At 39.7% G+C, this 17,694-nt stretch overlaps 1 protein-coding gene across 1 annotated transcript in view; it reads left to right on the top strand.

Moving 5' to 3' along the window:
* The first annotated feature begins 12,638 nt into the window (after positions 1-12,638).
* LOC118749550 overlaps positions 12,639-17,694 on the top strand; it is a 9,674-nt gene continuing 4,618 nt past the window's right edge. The window contains exons 1-2 of the mRNA XM_036484354.1: positions 12,639-12,779; positions 15,276-15,461. Of these exons, the coding sequence (XP_036340247.1) occupies positions 12,639-12,779; positions 15,276-15,461 (327 nt within the window). The remainder of the gene's footprint in view (positions 12,780-15,275; positions 15,462-17,694) is intronic.

Below are 17,694 nucleotides of genomic sequence, written 5' to 3'. Positions count from 1 at the left end.
TTTTTTCACTTATTTGATCATTTTTTTTATGAAGGCTTATAATATTTGCAAGAGACCAGTTGAGCCTGATTTGTGAATTTTTACTTTATTGTTTTAATTTTTTTGTGCAAAATGCAGAAAAAGTGGCAATTTTGAAGAAAATGTCTTCTCCTGCTCCAGTTAATAAATGGTACATAACAACGACTAGTTGAAAACAATTGTATGGTTCCCCAAAAATTTTCCACAAAAAATTTTCACCAAAATAAAGTTTTTCTTTAGTAAAAATTGGTTGAAAAATGAAGACTACGGTGAATTATGAACACTAAATTCCAATTTTGAACCACTGTGTGCTGGCTTCGGCGTGCAGTATGAATTATGGTAAACGCATTTTGGCAGGAAAGGATGGCGAAATCCTTGAAAAGGATTTGGCTTCATTTTTCAGAAACGGTTAATTAACTGGTAAATATCTGATTTAAATTACGATATGGGTAAGGTACTTTAACATATAAGTTGTTTGTACGTATTCCCAAATCATTTTGAAAAAAAAGTCCTTTATTTTACGTTGGTTAATATGGTCACCGTAACTACACTAGACACATTCGCGTTATACTTCGCCCTAGAATTATATTTAAATACAGACGATGTTTAGCAAAACAAAACCAAAAAGAAAATTAGGGATCTAGAGCTGTCCTGCTCATGTACATGCGTACTAACGTATATTAGATATGTATATAAATATATTTCGATTCACTCACCCTTCCATCCCACCGATGTTGGTACCAGCATTGGAGACGAAACGAAGGAGCTGAAAACTAGTGATACAAAATAATATTCATACATACATATATACATACGCAGAGTGGAAGCGAAGGTCACTCACCACTTCCACTTGTTTTCAATGGAGCAATAGCGAATTAGTTCCGAATTGACTTTACTACGGCAAAATATTACGCGCGTGTGTGCAAGTGTAAAAAAATTAAATGTTTAAATTAAATCGCGAAATCAATTGAAAAATATAAGTTAAATTTGGGGACAGTGTTAAGCAATCGAAATTCCTAAAAAAATACACGGTTTTTAAATTCAGATAAAAATTCACGTTCACCGCAAAAGAAAATTCAATGTACAATTGATTCCTGAAGAATCTAAATAATAAAATATAATAATAAAAATTAATTTAAAAAAAAAATAAATAAATAAGAAATTATTGTGCCACACAAAAAAAGGTGGGAACGGTACAAAAAAAAGCCTTCATTAACCGTCGATGCACTTGGGTGTCCACTGCAGGTTCCAGGAACGTCGTTGCCGGTACTTCGCATTCCTACAGCCACGTGGAGCCTCAGTTGTGCCGGGCCAAATCGGTTTAGTCGGCAGCGCACTGCAAGGTGAGTAACTCGTTGATTTTACAATTCGTAGCGAGTAGATTCTCGTTGCCCCTGGAACTCGTTTTCAATCCGCATTCCCATACGCTCTGAGCCTGTCACTGAGCTGTGACTCTCCCGCTAAGCGTGGATATACATATGTCCGTCCTTTGCGCCCTTTGGTATGTATATAGTTTTAAGTTTTGGTTCTGGTCAAAATTTCAACTACACCCGAGCAAATATATACATAGTATGTACACGTATATACAAAGCATATACATAAGCCTATGCATGACGGTGGGTAAATATGTTTGGCTCCTTGCTCTTTGGCAGCTGTTACGTTGGCCGCGGAAACCTCGCCCGTCAGTAATACCTGTAACCTAATTTTTGTATCTATATTACTGTCTTTATCTGGTCTTGTCCATGTACGCATACACATGTGTACAAATGGACAAATGCAACGCAGGGCCACTTACATATGTACATACCCATATGTCGCTACGATCAACCTATGTGGACCCAGGCATACATACGTGGATGCCTGACAGAACGACCCATCTAAATTTCTGCCATTCTAAAACTATTCAAAAATCACTTAAGTCGCTTTTCCAACATTTCACAGCATGTATGCATGTATGCACGTATGTGTCTCAGTTGCAGCCATTCATGCATGTACATAAGTATAAATTAAAAACAAAGATTTAACCTCTTCTCCATACCTTTGTGATGACGGGATTGCTGGTTTGGACTAGCGGGTTCTCATTATGCTCCTTTTAATATCAAAATCCTGGACCGCTATCAATACCGGTGTAAGCAATAATTACCGGTAGATTTTCTAAGTATATCTTCCTTTTTTTATTATATAACAAAGTTTTCCGCGGCGCGCACTTTCACACTTTTAGCTTCCAGTGCTAACTTAACTCTGATGGTTTCTATAACTATTCCTGGCCTTCGAAGGTCTGTCGAAGTCAACCGTTTTTGAATTCGTGACTAGGATCGTGTCGCTTTGGCACTGTTAGCGCCTCCTACTTTCCCCAACTAAAGCAGATCATTGCACTTGTACTTTCACTCCTGTGTACATGCCAACAACCAAACAGCGTTCAAACACACACACACGTGCACATACACACATGCTTACTTAACAGAGGGCTGTTACAATACTCAATATCCAATTTGCACATCCAAAATTTAAAAAAATTCTACAAGAAATGAACAAATCATATATTAAATTTTATCAAAATACATATGTATATTCCATACAAATCGTAAATAAGAAAAACTTAAGATTCCAACAAAAAAATTGTCGCTTGTATATTTTGTAATACAAATTATCAGATTAAATTACTAGAATTAATTAACAAATACAAAATAATAGCGGAATTATAGACTATTGGATCTTGGAGCAATAGATTATTGGAAGCCTGATCACCTTACAATAGTCTCTCCAAAGGAGGGTGATGTGATGGTAACCCTATCAATATGGTACTACTGCCAACCTAAAAACAGTTATTTTCTTCCACGTGGGCTAAGGCGTCAGTTTTGGATATGAAAAATTCAATTCGAACTCGGCTTTTAAATTGAATGGTACGCGCTAGCAGCTAACTAAAATAAAAGTTTTAAAAATTAAAAAATAGTATTTTTTGTACTCGGAAGTAGTAGTCGCGAGTGAATACACACCTCCAAATTTGATCGTGCCTCCGGTGTGTTTCCGTCGGCAGCAATCCGAGATCAGGAATTCCGGATTCCAGCAGCAGCTTGCGTAATACGCAACAAGCCAAAGGAGCCTCCCGTGGAGCACCGCTTGCCCACAGATACATCGTCCGGCGTACGACGAGGGAGCAGTATTCAAACCAGTTCAGTGGTAAGTGTGGCCAAATAAGTTTGTGTGTGTTTGGGTGTTTAAAAAAGGTATGTAAGGTCGCAACAGATAAGTTTTTGTGTGTGTTTGGGGGTTCGTTAAAACTAACCACAACAATAATTACCTCTTGAACCGTAAACAAACGAGGTAAGGCAAAGTGCTTTGGTGACAGGTAATAAGGTCAATGGAAATAAGGTCAATTGACTTTTTTTTTCACCAGCGCTTTTACTTGTTTCTTTCCCCAAATTTTTGGTATTTTTAAAATAAAATGAGCGAATCATTAAATATTGATGAACGACTGCAAAATGTATTTGTGAATACTTTTGATACCTAAAACTCGATTAAGTAATTGCACCAAATATTTTAAATTGTCAAATACACCGATCAGCTGGTTATTTGCTAGTTTTTGCTTGTTTTCCATTCCTCTGCTTCCTGATAATAAGCGGCTAAAAAGTAAAGAAACAAAGCTAATGGTTGCTGCCAAACTTTTCACTTGCCCTGCCGTATAAACTATTTTTATTCACCTCATAGCTGTCAACAATTTACTATCCAGAGTACTTTTCTATCAATTGGCGCAGGCCCTATACAAGAAAATTGGAAAAATGTTTTGAATTAACTCACAGTGAAATACATTTATTGATTTAACCACTCGGAGGGGGCGCTTTGAGAGTTACATGAGAGGGCGCTTCGCGGCAATTTAGCCGCAAGGTGCATCTCAAAGTTCGACTGCATTTTTTTTTATTTATGGCGAAAAATCATTCAAGTAAAACATTTGAATAATTTGTGTTTATACTAAAACATTTTATAAGCATTAATTTTTTAAATTTTTATCAGTCATCAACAGTGGTGTTGGTACATTCTACACATTGTGAAATATGCTTGCAATGTTTTCTGAAAACATTTTTCACAATTAATACAACAATTTTTTTTTTTATTATTCCTGGTACATATTCCTGGTTTCGATTGCTGTTGCGAAGCTGGTTCATTTCTATATAAGGTTAAAAAAATAATTTTTTCTCTAAGGCCTAAGAATGATTATCATACTAATTACAGTAATGTTTACGCAAAGTATCTAATAATAATAATAATAGATTGGCGCTTACACATATGTTAGTGTTTGGGCGAGCTTCTCCTCCGATTTGCGGCTTGCGCATTGATGTTGTCACACAAAGTGGAGGGACCTACAGTTTTACGCCGACTCCGAACGGCGATTTAATTTTTTTCATGGCAGAAATACACTCGGAGGTTTGCCATTGCCTGCCGAGGGGCGACCGCTGTTAAGAAAGAACTTTTTTATCAAAAATTTTTTTTTGCGATGTTGCTTTGACCAGGGCTTGAACCCAGGCGATGCGCAGTGGAAACGGTCACTGCTTACCACTGCACCACAGCGCAAAGTATCTACAATTTTAAAATTACACATGAAAAAATACTTACAAAACAACAATTTAGATTTAGATCCTTATCACAAACTAACTTTTCCAATTATCTTAAAAAAAAGGCGTGAGTACTAGTTACTCCTGAAATTTGATGTGTAAACGTATGCGAACGGCAAAGCCTAAAAGTACGTTTACATATAAATATAATCTCAATCAAAGCTCGATAGCTGTCAAATTGGTTGTGCTTGTTATTCTCACAACTCGAGGAAAAGTTAAGCTTTTTCTCTCTGCCACCGTAGTCACTTTTTTCTGCTACACATATTATGATATTTAAATATATATTGTAACTTAATATTTTATTAAAAATACCTTTACAAACTTTTTTTCTTTGCTAACGTAAATTTTTGTTTACTTTTACATTTGACATTCCCTCTATTCTTCTCAAGTATAATCGATAAAATGAGAATAATATTTTTATAAACCTATTTTGAGAATCAGTTACGTACATACACATAGTTTTATTCATTTTGCTGATTTAATTTTTTTTATTCATATTCATTTTTCGGTATGATTGGCAATATACGATTCTTGTATATACTTGTGAATCAAGGGCGTTAAAATATCTTAAAAACACCGCATCAATTACTGTTTTTGAGCTTATAGTTTGAGCAATTCTATTTGTATATATTTCTAAATTTAGTGTTTCTTTTAAGAACATGATCTGTGGCTCTGCTTCATCTGTCGCTAGGTTTAGTCAAAGTCATGAATACATATAGCAAAAATGTTTGCAAAATGGGAAGCTAAACTCATTTGTTCGGCATTTCCTCTTACTCTCGTCTTCTCTTTGTGCAATCTTGTATTAGCTCTGATCCAGTACTCAATGAACTTACAAGTTTTTACACGAACTTGGAGGAAGTTACAGGAAAAACGATCACGTACTCCAAAATCATGTAAATGAGATCCCGATGCTTTTTTGTTTGCTTTTACTCACTTTTTCCTCTCACTTCAGAAAGTGATTTTGCTGTTTGACATGTTTACGAGATTTTACACGAAAAGTATTAGATAAGAGTTATTATATCATCCATACATATATATATATACATATATTCATGTGTGTTCATCAGTTATCAACGGACCAAGTTAAAATGATCTCAGTATTTTTTTAAATTTTCGTCTTGCTTTTTATCAATAGACCACTAAACCTATGCCTAAAACCATGCTACGAATATCAAAACCACTTGCAACAAATAAGTTCATACATATCTATGTACCTAAAACTAAAATATGTAAACAAATAGGTAGTAAGCCGCATGCATGCGCGGAGTTTGAATAATTGGAAGTAATAGTAAATTGTACCGCATTTCCTCTACTCTGCAATGCCTAAATGTATGCAACCATTTGCAATAGCAAGTAAACACAGGGCGCTTGTAATGAAATTAAAAATTTGCTGCAGCAATACACATGCTAAGCCCTTCGAAATTTTCCGCTGGGCTATGCGTTACAGCTTCGCAAATTTTACCCCTACCGAAACCAAAGATGTATACACATCAGAAATTTTGCGAATTACATTGAGATTTTTTTCGTACGCGGGAAGGCGCGACGCGTCAATTCAGCAGTCACCGAATTTCAAATATAAATATCAACTGAACGATATTACGCAGCAAGTAACGGCTAATTGTGAACCATGCTGCATCTCAAAACTTACAAAGTCACTACTACAACTAGTATTTGAAAACCACATGTTTAAATTTTGGGTTTAGGAGTCCGATTGTGCAAAGCGCACAAAGAAAAAGATTTAGGGATTTGTTTATTAAAAACTCAAATAGGGAAACTCATGTTTATTAGCCTTATTTGAGTACACGTTAGAGTTAACCTTATGTATATATGTATGGATACACGAGTTTAAGTGAGTTTTAAGGAAACGATTTGTTGATGTTGTCGCTTGGGCGGCTGTTGAGCTATTAAAATATTACTATCTCAGTGGTGGGCGGATAGGACAAGCGGCGCGTTGCCAACTACTCTGGTGCCCGCCTGGCGAGATGAAATAAAAATGGACACAAATTAAATTGTTAAGGACTCATGTCTCCAACATGGTGCAGCAGCTCCCTTCCTAGTTTGTCCATGATGTTTCGGGCTTCGGCAATCAGTCGCCGCAACCTCCGAGCCCGTGACTGAGCAGAACGTCTGTGCAGCTCGGCCCTAACACTCCCCTTCTTCTAGCGCGTGGTGGTCCGCTTCTCTCGATAGAGTAGGGTGTGGTGCCCTAAGCCTCATCGATGGCAGCTCTTCTCCGAATCGCAGGCTCCACGGAGTGTGAAGTTGCCAAGCAATTCACACAAAATTTGTGCCAGCGTGCACACTCATAGGTTAGGTTAGGTAAGCGGGCTGCCTCCACATATGGAGGCACACTAGGACTCGACTAAGCTGTCCGTTGTGACGCCCTCAGAGAGGGGAGGGAAATAACGGACTAAGGGAGGGTAGGAGAAAGAGGGAGGAAGCTATGGGAAGACGACACCTATGGATTTTTGCCGGAGAAAGCTCCGTGCTCACAACGAAGCTCTTCAGTCGACTGATGTCCGAGAGCTCATCGGGAGTTCTTCTTAGTTTACCAGCGTCTTCTTGTAATTAAGTTCAACGCATTGTCCCTTTATGACATCGGCGCGTGTTATAAAAAGTCGGTAGCCATCTGGTTTCACTTTTGGCATTGATAGTACGCATAAAAGGATACTACCGTTTGAATACACGTAAGCCGATCCATATTCTATAGCTTCGATGGTATTTTGATATGGCAGGAATCTTCTTCTATTAAAAGTCTTTGTACGTCATCTCGATCAAGCAAGTTTTTGTTTATGACACCTCATTTTGCCATTTGGCACGCCTGCACGATCTCTGATACATGTTCCTTCAGGATTAGAACTTTTCTTAAGTCCAGAAGCTCCAAATCCTCTTCGCTGATATTTTTGTTTATAGCGTTGATGTGTAGCATCATTTCATTTGCGTTCTCAATCGCCTCACGGGTAACGTTGAAGAGCTTTTCATTGACGCGGCACTGGTGGTTATTATTTACTACAACATTGTTCATGCTTCGGAGGATGTAATCCCAATCTGCTGCATCTGGAGACCCGGGGATCCACTTCCATGCAGATCCAATCCTGTCGATGAAACGTCTTCTTCGTGACTTACTTATTTGCAGCTCCTCAAGTCGCAGCTTAGTTTGGTTTAGGTGGAATTGCAGCACGGTACGCACAGCTTCGCTTCTGATATCGTGCTGTGTTGAGTTGATCAATTTCTTCAACGCCATTTTGAAGTAGTTAAGGTCGACCATATGGACTAAACTGAAGTGTCCGTTCAGAATCCAACCACGCCCATGTTAAATAGTGACCAGTGTAAATATTGAGGCCACAAACGCCAGATATTAAAAGTAAACTGTCTTACCATCATGATTGAGGGAAAAACAAAAATTAGAATTTCTTAAATTAGCATTGGCCTGTTTCGATGCTTATTTCTCTCTTTTTTATATTTTTTCTAACTTTTCTATTTCTTTCTTCCTAACTTTAATATTTTTTATCTTCAGGGACGGAGGAAAGAAAAGCATTTTTAATAAGTATAAGTAATTAAATGGTTGCATATTATCCTTTTCTTAAATAGTGGTTAGAAGTTGTTTAAGTTATTTAGTAAAGGTTAGTGAACCATATTTTGAAATTATCCTTAATTAGTTGAGAAGATGTCCAGAGGTTTTTAAACTTATTTATCAAAAGATAATGAGCATTATCTGAAAATTATTCGATAATCAAGACAAAGAGAAAAATTACATTTAATTAATATTTTTATATTTTTGTTAGCAATATTTTTCGAAATTACGCTACAATCAAATTTTTGTTTTTCGTTGTACATCGGTATATTCTTATATGTACTACCGTCCCCGATTCTCTAAACCATGTAATTGGAAAATCCACAGGATCCAAGAATATTGATAAGAGAAACACTTTTTTGTTACAGATTTTGAGCAGTTTTGTATTACTATTTCAGGTATGCCGTTACGAGTGACTTTCTTAGGGTCCTGTGGCTTTACCAAACTTGCGGTAAAGGAGTTGGTATCAAAAAATAAAAAAATTTAGTGTGTTTTTTTGTTTTTGTTCTTTTTTGCTCGGAAAAATTTGCCTCTTTTTGTAAGCGTTATTATGTCTAGGCTAAGTGATTTGTCATGGACAGCTTTTGCCTATTTAATTAAACCATTACTGCTTTTTGTTTAGTCTGTGCTATAATAGTTTTTATTATTTTGTCTTCCGACATTCGGAAAAATTAGACTTTTTGTTGTGTGCTCCTTTTATGTGTGCCTTATGGATGTTCCTACCACTGTCTGTAACCAAGGTCGCCCTATTATCCTTACCAACAATTACCTTTTCGTAAAGTGCCTTCTGCTTCGCCTTTATCTGTTTATCCCTAACGTAAACCTAATTTGTTCCCTGATTTCTTTGTGAACCCTGTTTTTGAAGTCGGTCAGTCCTTGGTAGTTAATTCTTTATATTTCAATCCACAGACCTCTTATATAGTTACATGCCAAAGGAGTCATGAGTCCCCTCTCGTTGTCGGTTACTATCATTTTAGGAGTTGTAAAGTAATGGACTAGTTTAGCTAGCTTGGCGCGAATAGTGACGGATGCTCGGTTTTTTATGTGGAAAAGTTTTGCGAATTTGGAAAATTTATCTATGCAGGATAAACATTTTTCTCCTTGAATTTCGAATATGTTCACATGCACAATTTCGCATGGGTATTTTGGCACCGGAGTGTCTTTCATCGGCGGTACTGGAGGATGCCTATCATATTTGTTTGCGAGGCAGGTTTCACAAATGTTGGTGAATTTTTTTATCCGGCTCAACATTTTGGGAAAATAGTATTTTTCTAGGATTTGCTCTTTATTTTCCCTCGAGTTCCTATGAGCCCTCCTATGTTCGTCCCCTATTACTCTACAAATTCTATCTTCGTTGGCAACATCTTTGACCACCCTCTGCGTTATCTTGATTTTGTAGATAAGAAAATGTTCCAGATACACTTCTTGCAGAAGATGTAAATTATTCTCTGGAATTTTTACTCCGTTTATAAGAAATGGGTTTAAACGTTCTTTTAAGCCCTCAGTTAAGTTGGGTTTTTCAATGATAGCTAAACTGACATACGAGACGAGTGAAACCTGGATGTGGATTTTTCACGCAAATCAGTGTATTCCCTTCCGTAAAAATAATTTGGTTTCGAAAAACGTTTAAAGGACTTTCTGCATGTGGAAAAAGGTCTGACGCATCCTGGCCCGCACTGTGAACTGGCCCCTCTTCGCTTTTAGCTTCTGCTGATAAATCGTTAGGCCCAAACGATGCTGTTAAATATTTTGCCTGGCATGGAATTCTCGAAAGAGCGTCTGACTCAACATTTGGTTTTTCAAGAGTGTAAATCAATTCGTGGTTATACTCTTCTATTCTTGCCTTCCACCTCTTCAACTTTGCGTTATAGTTCCTACTTCCCAACGCAAACGTGAGAGGCTGGTAATCAGTGAAAATTCTAATTTTTTCGCCCATAGAGGTAAGATCTCAAATTATTCAGAGCCCAAACTACTTCCAACATTTCTCGTGGCGTAGTTTTCCTCCGTTCTAGTTAAAGATCTTGAAATGTAGGCGACGGGCCGATCTTTTCCTGGTTCTCCTTGAGACAGCACACCCCTAAGCGTTTGAAATGTAGATAGTAAAGTTAAAAGGTTTTTGGAAATCTAGGAACCAAGAATATCTGAGGAAACGAGTAGTTTTTTTTTTTATCGTAAGCTTGAAGTGCTTCACGGTTCAGATCAATGCATATTCTTTTCGATTGGTTCGCCTTAATATGCGTGTTTCAGTTCTTTTAATGCTTCTGGGGGTGAAAGGTTCTCTATAGCCTGGACCTTCGAAGGATCCAGTTTCATCCCATCAGACGTGATCACATGACCCAGAAATTCTACTTCCATTCTCATAAATTTAGTTTTTTCCAATTTCGCTCTCAAATTAGCGTCCGCGGACCTTTCAAATACTATTTCTATATTTTTTAAATGCTCATCAGTATTTTTTCCAAACTCAATAATGTCGTCAATATACACATAACATATCCTCCCAATATATTCTTTAAGGACATCATCAATCATGCGTTGGAATATAGCCGGCGCATTTTTCAATCCAAAAGCTAGTCTCAGAAATTCGTATTTTCCATTCATGGTTGAAAAGGCGGTTTTGGGTATATCTGAATCCTTCATCGCAATTTGATGAAAGCCTGAGGAAAGATCAATCGTCGTGAAATATTTAGCGTTTCTTAGACTGGTCAGTGTTGCATTAATATCCGGAATAGGATAAGCGTCTGACACGATAACCGCATTCAAACGTTTGAAATCTACTGAAATGTGAGAATTAAACGGACTTTTAGATGGTCGTATGATGCCTTCCTCGAGCAATTCGGTAACCTCTTTCCTCATGTTTGCATGTTTGCGGGATATGGATAACTTTTTGTGTATATGGGCTCATCTGTAGTGGTTTTTATCTGAGCCCGAACTTAGGTTTTGATGATTGTTTTTATATTCAGTGGTCCGAATAAATGGGAGTACTTTTCTACAAGAGACATTAAAGTAGGAACTACCGCCTTAGGATAGAGTTGTCAAATTATCGATGGCACTATCGATAGTATCGATAGTTTCAATTTTTTTAGACTATCAATACTCATTGATAGTTTCTTCTGGTACTATCAAAAATATCGATAGTTTAGTAGGACTATCGATCTATTGTATGTAATACCTGAATTTTTTAATTTGAATTAAAAATTTTGTTTTTTAGTGTGATGCCGACGTCATAATCAAATATGCACGCATTTAGGCCAAAATACATACATATGTTAATCGTAAATCCTGTTTTGTTTGTATAACTTGTGTTTGTTTTTGAACTTTCTAAAAAGAGAAGTATTTTGGCTAAGCAGTTACTTTGAATGATTATAACTTTTGTAAGAAAATATTTATTTCACTATGATCGTGTAAAACCAAGGCAACCTAACTGATTTAGCGCTATCGATAGTCTTGTTTTTTTCGAGACTATCGTGAATATTGATAGTTTTTCGGAAAACTATCAAAAATATCGATGGTGTGACTATCGATAGTTTGACACCTCTACCTTAGAAATTTCAGATGCTTCAGAAAAAGTAATGCTTCCAACTATTTTGTTTCTCAGTAGAATTTTAATGTTCGGCTCGATTGTGAGAACATGATTTTTCCTATCATCTTCTATAATGCCGTCAAAAGATTGAAGTCCTGGTAATATGTAAAAAGTTGTCTTGGTGTCGTTCCCTTCATTATGGAAAAATTTTCCGCAAATTTTCCTGTTTATTAATATTGGTCCTGCCACCATCTGCACCGAGAAGGGTGGATCGACTGGTATTGAACGAGCAGATAGAGTAGGCTTTATGAAATTTTTATTTGCTCCCGTATCTATAAGAAAGTTTAAGGCAGTACTGCTGTTGGTCAGACACCTTAGGTAAGGTATGCTCCTCATATGAAATAAGCTGGTGGCCTGGTCGTCAAAAAGTTTACCTGGTGTGTGTCGTCCTCTGGTAGGGGAAAATCCTCCTAGATTTATCCTCCAAGCGGGTGCCGACTGGGCAATGGGCATCGTTGCGTACACCGCTCTGGCCAGGTAAGCTTGTTCCTATGGCCGCAGCGGTGCAAGCAGGCGGGGCCTAGCCAAGGCCGAGGTATAAACTCCACTGCGTCGTCTAGGTCTAGTGGTAGGCCATACGGGCTCGCCCAAGGGAACTGGGGTGGGCATACTTAGGCTATTTCTAGGGGGTACTATGCGGTAGGGTTAAAACGCCCCCCCTAAACCAGGGTGTCATGCGTCGCCGTGCCCATTGGATGATTTGCAGTCAGGGGGCTTTCCGACTGTATTCTAATGGCGCCTCCCGGATACCAGTCCGCCTGCGGGAGTAACGGTGGACTTACCTCAGCACGGGGCTATGCTGAGGCCGACCGTTTTTTTCCCCTTACCCACATATTCGGTCGCCGAACCAGTTGTAATGAATTCGGAAAATGTAGCCCCGGATCCCTGCACGGGTAAAAATACTACATCTTCGGCAGCCGCTGGGTCGGTCCCGAAGGAGCCTAAACAGCTAACTATACAGAATGTTGCTCCCGGCCTCAGTAGCAACAAACCCCTGGTGAGTAGTGGCCAGCTGGCACCTGGGTTGCAAGCGGAGCCTGCACGGCAAATTGACCTCTAGTGTCAGTCGTCCACACCTCAGATAGATGCGAATACACCCCTTGAGAGTAGTTCCAAAGCGGCACCGGGTGAAGGCGGTGCTGGCACCCGGAAGTCGTGCATGGACAGCACCACCGACCGGAAGCCCCTTGAGGGTAAGAAGTCGGATGAACACAAAGGCGTCCCGCTAAGGAAGTTCGGCAATGACCCGGTTCCCGAGAATATGAGGGAAGTGTTTGAGTGGGCGAGGGGCATTCTCTCCAAAAGTCGTGAGCAAACTCAGGAAGAAAATGCCGCCAACAACCTGCACCCACTCAGTCCCGTCCTAGGGAACATGGATGCTGCTCCTAAGAGGCTCTAACACCAACAGCCCTCTTAACCCTCCAAGGGCTCTGAGGGCTTTCAGCGATGTGGTCAAGGACTACTTGATCTTGGCAGTTATGGATAGGGGACACCCGGAAGGAAACCTGACGGCCTACAACAGGAGGTCCGTCCTGATGGGTCTCTGCCGGGTGTACAAGGAGATTCTCCGGAATGATCCTGGCCCTGCGCCAACTGTCCGCGATGCAGGTCTCTACCAAGGCCGCATCAAATTAATTTCCTGCGCTGATGAACGGTCGGCGTGATTTTATAAGGAAGCAATTTCTTCTCTAAGGGAGCTGTGGCCGCGCGCTGACTTGGTGGCAGTGCACAGGGACGAAATTCCTTGTAAGCCGCGAGCCACAGCCTCGGTCCCAGAGGAACCCTCGAGTCCTGAGGAGATTCTGGACATCATCCAGATCTCAAATGATGTACTACAAGCCCTTGGTTGGTCAGCGAGGTTATATTACGTTCTCATTGAGCCATTAACTCGAGTTTAACGTTTTGAGTTTATGAACAACTGTCAAGCGTTCACATTGGGGTGTTTAAGAAACTCAGAGTTTAATTTGACATTTTTTTGTTTACTTTTTCTTATTCTCATTTAGTCTGTTCCCATACTACACGAGTTAACACAGACACACATAAGTCTAGAATACCAACCGTTTACCTATAAAAAAAACAAGCTTTTGACGCAAATTTCAACCATACCAAAATTATTTGGTGCAAATAAAAACCAAAGCCAATAAAAGAGGTTAAAGTTCAACTTAACTATTTCTTATATGTTTTATATCTCCGAAACTAGTTAACCGATTAAAAAATTATTGATGCTAGTTTCAACATAATTTAAATGCCTTTTATGCAAGGTATATACTATAACCAGTTTTAGAACTTATTTTATATAAACTACATTTAAAAATATATATTTTTATTTAATTGGATTTTTAGTATTTCTGCACTAAAAATAAAAAAAGGCATATAAATTATATAAATACATGAAAGAAAAATTAATTATCTTTATTTTGACGTCATTAGCTTTTTAATAGGTTATGTTGTTGAGAAGATATTAATATTAAAAAAAATCAGAAAATTTAACTTTAACCATTGATATCTTTTTTATATATTAATTTCGCCAGGTAATTTTGGTAGGGTTGAAATCAGCACAAAAAGTTCTGTCGAGCCACATTTTTGGTTTTTGCATGGCTAGATTGTTGATATTCTAGACTTACGTGCACAGAACGACTTCGGACTAATTCTGATTAAATCCTGCAGTACGGGAACAGACTAAGTGTCGGCAAGTTGGTTGCAAGTTTGGATTATCAAAGACACAAACCGAATCGGGTCAAAACAAGGGTTGTATTCGCATAAACTCCAAATAAAAGTGGTGTTTAAGGAGAGTTTAACGAAATTTTTTGTATGGTAAACTCCGAGTTTAAGAGTAGAGTTAAGGCTTAAACTCCAAAATGGCCCATAAGCACGAGTTAGTGGCTCAATGTCAATGCCTTATTAAGGAGCAGCAACATTACATCACCTTGGATGAGTCTCCCCTAATCCTTGCTGACTGTAAGGGAGTAATTAGCTACGGCTTTTACTCCATTACCCCCAAAACCCAAAAAGGGAATGAGGGTAAAATGAGGGTGAACCCGATGCTGACAGCCCTCCGCCTTAAGGCGGCCTTATATCTGGAGCAAAAAACGCCTTGAGCGGTCCTGCTTCTAACCAAGAGGTCCAGGAGGTTCTCGAGGCCACTTGCTCGGTGGTGAGGTCAGACTCGGCAGCGGAAATAGATAGTGGACGCCGATGATACCATCTTTGAGGCGTTCGATAGAACCCCGCCAGAATTGATGGACGGGGACGAAGTTTTATAAGCTGTGGATGAAGGTTCTACAAATAAACCGTCATCACTCTAAAGCAGCTTCTGCAGCTGTGCTCCTGATAGAGGGGAAGAGCTAGTTTTTGTCCACGAGCCCTGGGTTGTTAAGCACAGGGTTTGTGGTCTTAACTCTGATGCTTACCGCATAGTGTTGGCCCCTGTGGCAGGTAAAATCAGAGCATGTATATTAATCAAAAAGGTGCTTCTTATAATTTACTCACACAGTTCAGCGATGAAGACACGCTGAGCATCTCTGTGGAAAGTCAATCCACAACACTCTGGCTGGTCAGTACCTACATGGCCTACGATCGCCAAGACTGCCCTCCCGCTCGGTTACTGGACGTGGTGAAAGAAGCCAACTCGAAAAAGTTGCCCATAGTTATCGGGGCCGCTGCAAATGCGCATCATGCGGTATGGGGATCTACCGACATCAACCCCAGGGGTGAGTTGTTACTTGATTTTATATTATTATGTAATTTAGCCATCTGTAATATTGGTGATAAACCCACTTTTGTTAGGAAGGAGGTATTCGATATTACCTTAACGTCTAGCTCTTTCTTTGAGGGTATTAGGGAGTGGAAGGTACTGAACGACCATTCATTCTCTGATAACATGTATCTCTCATTTGTAATCTCCTTTGAACTTCCGTCCTCGGACGCTTACAGAAATAAGGGACGTACTGACTGGACTAAGTTTAGGAAAGTACTCTGAGGAATTTACTCAATAACGCTTCTCTCAGTAGGCTAGGCTTACTGTCACCTTCTGATGAAGCGGAGCCTTCTCTCGCAAACCTTGCTTCTCTCGGCGAGTTAAGCTCATCGGAACAAATTGAAGAAGCCACAATGGTGGAGCAAAGAAATCGCCTCTCTACGGAAATAAATCAGGAAACTCTTTAATGTGACAAAGCGCGATGGTTCTGGGACTGCATACAAGGCAGCCCTGAAGAAATTAAAAAATTCCACCAGTAAAGCTCAAAGGGACTCCTGGAAGAATTACTGCGAGAGTATAGAGGGCCAGTCGGAGGGAAATCGCCTGCGAAAGGTGCTTGCGAAAATTCCGACGAACCCGACGTATATTCAGAAACCAAATGGTGACTGGTCGTCTCTCGTGAGGAAATGCTTGAAGTCCTAATGAACGCGCACTTTCCTGAATCTTTATCTCTGAATGGCCATCGACTTCAGCGGACTTCATTGGTGTAAAAAGGGTAGACTGGGCCATAAAGTCCTTCCAGCCCTACAAATCTCCAGGCATGGATGGTATTTGCCCTGCCCAACTTCAGTCAGCATCTGACGTTTTATGTCCGATACTTGTCTTAATCTATAAGGCTTGTGTTAAACTTAGCTTCATACCAAGGGCGGGACCCTGGCGAAAGTTGTTTTTATTCCCAAGGGAGGTAGACTCTCCCAGTTAAACCAAGTGACTTTCGACCGATAAGCCTTACTTCTTTCTTTCTCAAGGTTCTGGAAATTGATGTAAATAATCTCGCTAGCTGCCAACAAGCCTACTGGAAAGGTAAATCTGTGGATACAGCTTTGCATAATATTGTCCGCACCATTGAAAGGCTTTCGCTTTTAAGGAAATTGCACTAGGCGTGTTCCTAGATATCGAGGGTGCCTTCAATAATGTTCTCCCGGGAGCAGTTCTTCAAGCCCGAATTCGCCTTGGGCTGGATCACCCTATGGTCGAGTTGGTTCATCGCCTCTTAGGCAGTAGAGCTATTTATTCGGAGATGGGGCAGGTATCTATAACAAGATATGCAAGTCGCGGAACCCCACAAGGTGGTGTTCTCTCCCCACTTCTTTGGAATCTAACGGTGGATACCCTGCTGTCACGGTTGCAAGGTACAGGTTGCCAAGTCATAGTTTACGCGGATGATCTTGCCCTGACGGCAATTGGTAAGTACCCCCAAGTTCTATGTGACTTAGTTCAAAGCGCCTTACGCGTCGTGGATACCTGGTCTAAAGAAGTAGGACTTAGTGTCAATACGGCAAAAACGGCCATGGTTCTGTTTTCAAAGAAAACGAAAGCTGTCCGGCTACAACCTCCTTCCTTGAACGGTATCGCACTGACTTTCCCGGAGGAGATTAGATATCTGGGCGCTATTCTTGACAAAAAGTTAAATTGGCGGCGCAATATAGAAGAGCGCTACAAGAAAGCTATAACTGCTATGTATGCCTGTGAATCGGCGATTGGGAAAAAATGGGGATTGCAGCCTCACATTGTGAACTGGATATACACAGCGGTTGTGCGTCCCATTCTATTCTATGGCATAACGGTTTGGTGGCCGTAGGTCCGTAGGTAAATCTATAATAAGAAACAAATTAACAGCGGTCCAAAGGGTGGTATGCATGACGGTCACGGGAGCGTTACTATCGACGCCGATTAAAGCCCTAGAGACCTTGCTTCACTTGCTACCTGTGGACCTATATGGTAAACTACAGGCAAGCTGTAATACTATTAGATAAAATGCACTAATCAAATGGAGTGACACGAAGTTTGGGCACTCTAGAATTTTGGAAGATCTTCCAGAGGACTTAAGGCGTCTGGACTACACAGTCCAGCCTACGGGACTAAAGAATCATTTCCAGACAAGTATCCCCTAAAGGGAAGAATGGGGGAGGATTCGGTCCTGGTCTCGTATTCT

This window comes from Rhagoletis pomonella, unplaced genomic scaffold (assembly GCF_013731165.1).
Source record: "Rhagoletis pomonella isolate Grant_MI unplaced genomic scaffold, Rhpom_1.0 Rhpom_scaffold_00019, whole genome shotgun sequence".
NCBI lineage: Eukaryota > Metazoa > Arthropoda > Insecta > Diptera > Tephritidae > Rhagoletis > Rhagoletis pomonella.
Note: the sequence above shows the minus strand (reverse complement) of the source record. Positions and strands in the feature narration are given on the sequence as shown.